General features: G+C 36.0%; 1 protein-coding gene across 1 annotated transcript; it reads left to right on the top strand.

Annotated features, from left to right (window-relative positions):
- The first annotated feature begins 718 nt into the window (after window positions 1-718).
- Window positions 719-3,720, top strand: LOC145332184 (uncharacterized). Its single transcript, XM_080177142.1, has 2 exons — window positions 719-1,783; window positions 2,144-3,720. Exon 2 carries the CDS (start codon window positions 2,277-2,279, stop codon window positions 3,303-3,305), a length of 1,029 nt encoding a protein of 342 aa, XP_080033268.1. The 5' UTR covers window positions 719-1,783; window positions 2,144-2,276; the 3' UTR covers window positions 3,306-3,720.
- The last annotated feature ends 593 nt before the right edge of the window (window positions 3,721-4,313 follow it).

Genomic DNA, 4,313 nt, shown 5'->3' with positions numbered 1-4,313 from the left:
ACACCTGATTTATTCGCATGGAGAAGTTATTAAGATATGCACAAGAGAATCCCAACATCAGATGGGACAGAAAGTTGTGGAGTCAAGTTGGAATTCCGATAAGGCCGTCACAGATAGGATGGTCAAGGAACTAAAGTACTGTAAAGAGGTGTTAACTTCCTACAATGGGAGACCTATCAGATATGAACATAAACACACTACAATTGTAAAACCTGTACATAAATCTTATTTGTTGACAGAATGGAACCCCAAGGATGATGATAGAAAATTAATCACCATGGTCAGTGACGCGTCAGAAACTACTGCCTATGTTTTTCAGGCAGATTCTTTAAAAGTGGTGAAAGAATATCCATTTGATTTATCAACTTCACAAGCTTCAAGTACACTGAGAGAGTTAACAGCAATCTATAGATTATTTACAGAAGATGAAGGATTCTTACAAGACAACCAACACAAGATGATCCTTTGGCTTACTGACAGTCAAGTCTTGTGCCATATCATGAGAAGGGGTTCTAGAGTCTTAGAGTTGCAAGAGAGGGTTCTAGAGATTTATGAGTTACAACATAAATGGGGTAAGTTTTGGATATAGTGGAACACATTTGGACAAATAGAGCAGGACTAGAGTTAGACAGGCAAAGAGAGTATATGACTATTGAATCAAATAAATATTGATAATCGCTAACAAAATTTGTTTTTCAGATATCAAGTTGTACACGTTTTGGTCGGAGAGGTCTGATCCCAACCTGCAACTAGCTGATGATGGAAGCAAGAAAAATTCTACAGATGAGTGGACTTTAGATGAAACTTCATTCAAACAGTGCTTGAGAAATTCCAAGTCACCCCTGATTTGGATACCTTTGCCTCGTACGAGAATAAGAAATGTGATAGGTTTTATGCTAAAATCCCTGAGTTGGGTTGCGAAGCAGTAGATTTCTTTTTGCAAACATTATATAGTGACATTGTTTATTGGGTGTGCCCTCCTGTGTGTCATATAATCAGAGCCTGGCGCACAATTACTAAACAAAAGGATTTGACTGTTATATTTGTAGTACCATATTGGAGATCACATACTTTCTATGCTGAATTTCTTGACCAAGATCATTTTAAAAATTGTGTGGTTGACCATTTAATTTTTCCAGCCTCGTTTATATCTAAGTCAGAGTCATGTCTGTTCAATGGTACAACTATTTTTAATACATTGGCTATGTTGATAAAAACATAAGATTCATAGAGATAATAGTTAGTAATATGTTCAAATACTTTTCTAATCCGGGATTTCTGAAATAAGTTTTATTGGTCTAATTACTAGCGGGGGCAATACCAGTGGATATTATGTGACTTGTCAACAAATTCTCAAATTTATTTATCTGAATGTGTAGTTATATATTTTGATAAGTTAATAAGTTGAAATTGCTATAAAAGTTAAGTTTAGTCCATGAATTTATAGAATACTATATAGTCTCATTAACTGGGTGTCTATTAACTTAAATTCACGTTGTTTTTTAAGAAAGTCAAGTTAAAGGTCGAGCCGTAGGTGCAAACATTATTATGATTACTATTTACTCATTTTTTATATTATTTTCAGACCTATTAAAATGGGAAAGGTACAGACGCCCACAAAGGACAAATATGGGATGACAGATAGAGGATTTTATTCGAGGAAAATGCAGAGAAAAGCTGTGACTGCTGGGCCAATAGATATCCCAATCCAACCATTGGAGGTTCGGAATTTGGAAGCTTTGGAATCATTGGGTCTGGTAGGAAAATAAAAACTACAAGCCAGGTAAAGATCAAATGAGTAAAGTTCAGATGTTTTTTAGAAAAATGTTACTAAATAGTAGGATTTGCATATAACGTCGACATTATTAAGTATGGTGAAAGTTATGGTTCAAATAAGTTTCTGACACAATGAGAAACGAATGAGATGTATTGATTGATGCATGACCAGAAGGGTTAAATTAACTTGTTAACAAGTATGCTATGGTAATTAAGAAATATAATGTACATAAAGTTCCATGAAACAGTTTAATATATTGCATTAAGACTGATTTGGTTGACATTGATAGATAGACTGTTTTTTAAAAAATGAAAAACTTTGTTACAAGGTAATAAATGTTTTAGAATAATTAGAAATTCTGTTTAGATTGTCTGGTGTAGCAAGAGCAGCAGGAACGCAAAGACAACAGAACAGGATAATAAAAGACTTCACAAAGTTTATCCACCACCATGGTATAGCTCCACTAGAGGTTGATGAAGATATCATTCTGAGTTTTGTGATGAAAGCATACACAGACCAAAAATCTTACAATTATGTTAGTATGTTGAAAGGTTCAATAATGACGTTCTTGGCGGCGACAGGTTTGAGCAAAGAGAACTGGTCATTAACAACTGACAGGGTAGTACAAGGTATAATCAGAATTTTAGCACCTACCAGACAGAGGAGAGCAAAGGTTGAGCAGTTGCCTGGTGAGATTATTGCCAAAATGCTTAAGTGGGTAATACCGAATACACCAAAAAACACAAGTGAATTAGACAATATTTTGGGAAAGAACTTCAGAACCGTGGTATTACTGATAATTCAATATTACGCTCTCGCCAGATTGGCGGACGTGAGAAAATTGAGAGCTGGTGACCTTAGATTGGTGAAGTTGGAGGGATATCCAGCAGTTGAAATATTGTTTCGCACTATGAAGAATGATCCAACTGGCAATGGAAGCGTAGCACATATCATAGAGGAACCAGGACAATTATGTCCATACAAAGCAATAAAGTTATTTTATGCACATTGTGCTTATTACTTTAATGATGGCCACATCGATGATTTGAACTTTCTGCTACCAAGATTCCGCATGGCGAAAGTGACTAGGATATTGATACCTGATGGAAGGGTAGCTGTAGCAGAATCCACACTAGTAGCAAACATTAAGTCTCTGGCGAAAAGTGTCGGTTTTGAAGGAAAAGTAAGCGGCAAATCTGCCAAAATCGGCGGCACTTCGGCGTCATTTGCAGTTGGACTGTCCGACGCCGAAGTGCGAGATAAAGGCCGTTGGCGCACGTTAGATACAGCTCAATACTATAGACGTATAAGCGATTCCCACAAACTAAAATTAGCTAGAAGCATAAGTATCCAAACACAGCCACAAGAAAAACGGAATTTGAACTATCACGAGAGCAGAGGAACGAATTGTTCATACATTTATAATCCGGAGGTTCAATTTATGTATGTAGAAGATGCCCAAAATGTTAATGAGGATAATGTTAGCTTAGAACAGAAAATATTAACTGTCATACAAATGGACACTTGAATTCATTGTAAATAAAGATTATTTTGAAAATTGTCTTTGATTCACACAGATAATTAGCAATACAATAACTAGCTTGTACTATATTAGCCGGGTTGGTGAAAAGAGAAAAATAGGATAGATTAAGAATTAGAATTGTTTATTCTTGACAACTCAATTATCTATGCACAGTTCATTAAGTCAGCATATAGTTTATTTAACTCTTTCGTCAATCTTGCTAGTCTACATTAATTGCAACATACAAACTTCATATCACATTGGTACAAAGTTAGTTAAATATTGCAGTATTAAGGATAAAGGTTTTGCAGTCAAGGGGCTTTGTGTACTATAGCCTAATAAGTGTATCCAGCGACATTTTTCTAAGATGAAAGTCAGCTTTTTACCGGTCAATAAATGCTAATGTTTAGAGGTAAAAATTCAGTATTTATATGCCTGTGTACTTTTAAAACTTGTGCACATTCTCGGTCTACTGAGTATTTGTCACCTCAGGGAAGGAGGGGACAATGGGTAGTTTATTACACTAGTCCCCAAAATTTTAAAATAACGTTTCTTATTCGTTGGCTAATGCCTTAAAAACATTGGGGACTTTAATTGAATTCTGATTGGTTGGTTCATATAGTTAAGTGTCCAAACCATAAAACAATTTATCGGCCATTGTCTTATCCCTTTAGATCCCTGCTCCTCTCTACATTGGGTTGTAAGGGGTAAGAAAAAGGCGATAGGCATAACAAATATTACAAGAGTACAAAATGTAAATGAGTGGACGAGAGAGAAAGAGATATATAGATATATATAGAGAGAGATAGAGATAGTGTGGGAGATAGAGAAAGAGAGAGAGAGAGAGAGAGAGAGAGAGAGAGAGAGAGAGAGAGAGAGAGAGAGAGAGAGAGAGAGAGAGAGAGAGAGAGAGAGAGAGAGAGAGAGAGAGAGAGAGAGAGAGAGAGAGAGAGAGAGAGAGAGAGAGAGAGAGAGAGAGAGAGAGAAAGAGAATGAAAGAGAAAACGAGAGAAA

The sequence above is a fragment of the Acartia tonsa genome, chromosome 11 (genome assembly GCF_053477335.1).
Source record: "Acartia tonsa isolate MP-2025a chromosome 11, ASM5347733v1, whole genome shotgun sequence".
Taxonomy (NCBI): Eukaryota; Metazoa; Arthropoda; class Copepoda; order Calanoida; family Acartiidae; genus Acartia; species Acartia tonsa.
The sequence above is the reverse complement of the archived record's forward strand: the minus strand, read 5'-3'. Positions and strand labels throughout refer to the sequence as shown.

What these genes read in the sequence shown, in the direction of transcription:
- LOC145332184 (XM_080177142.1), top strand. Translation starts at nt 2,277, where the DNA reads ATGAAAGCATACACAGACCAAAAATCTTACAATTATGTTAGTATGTTG.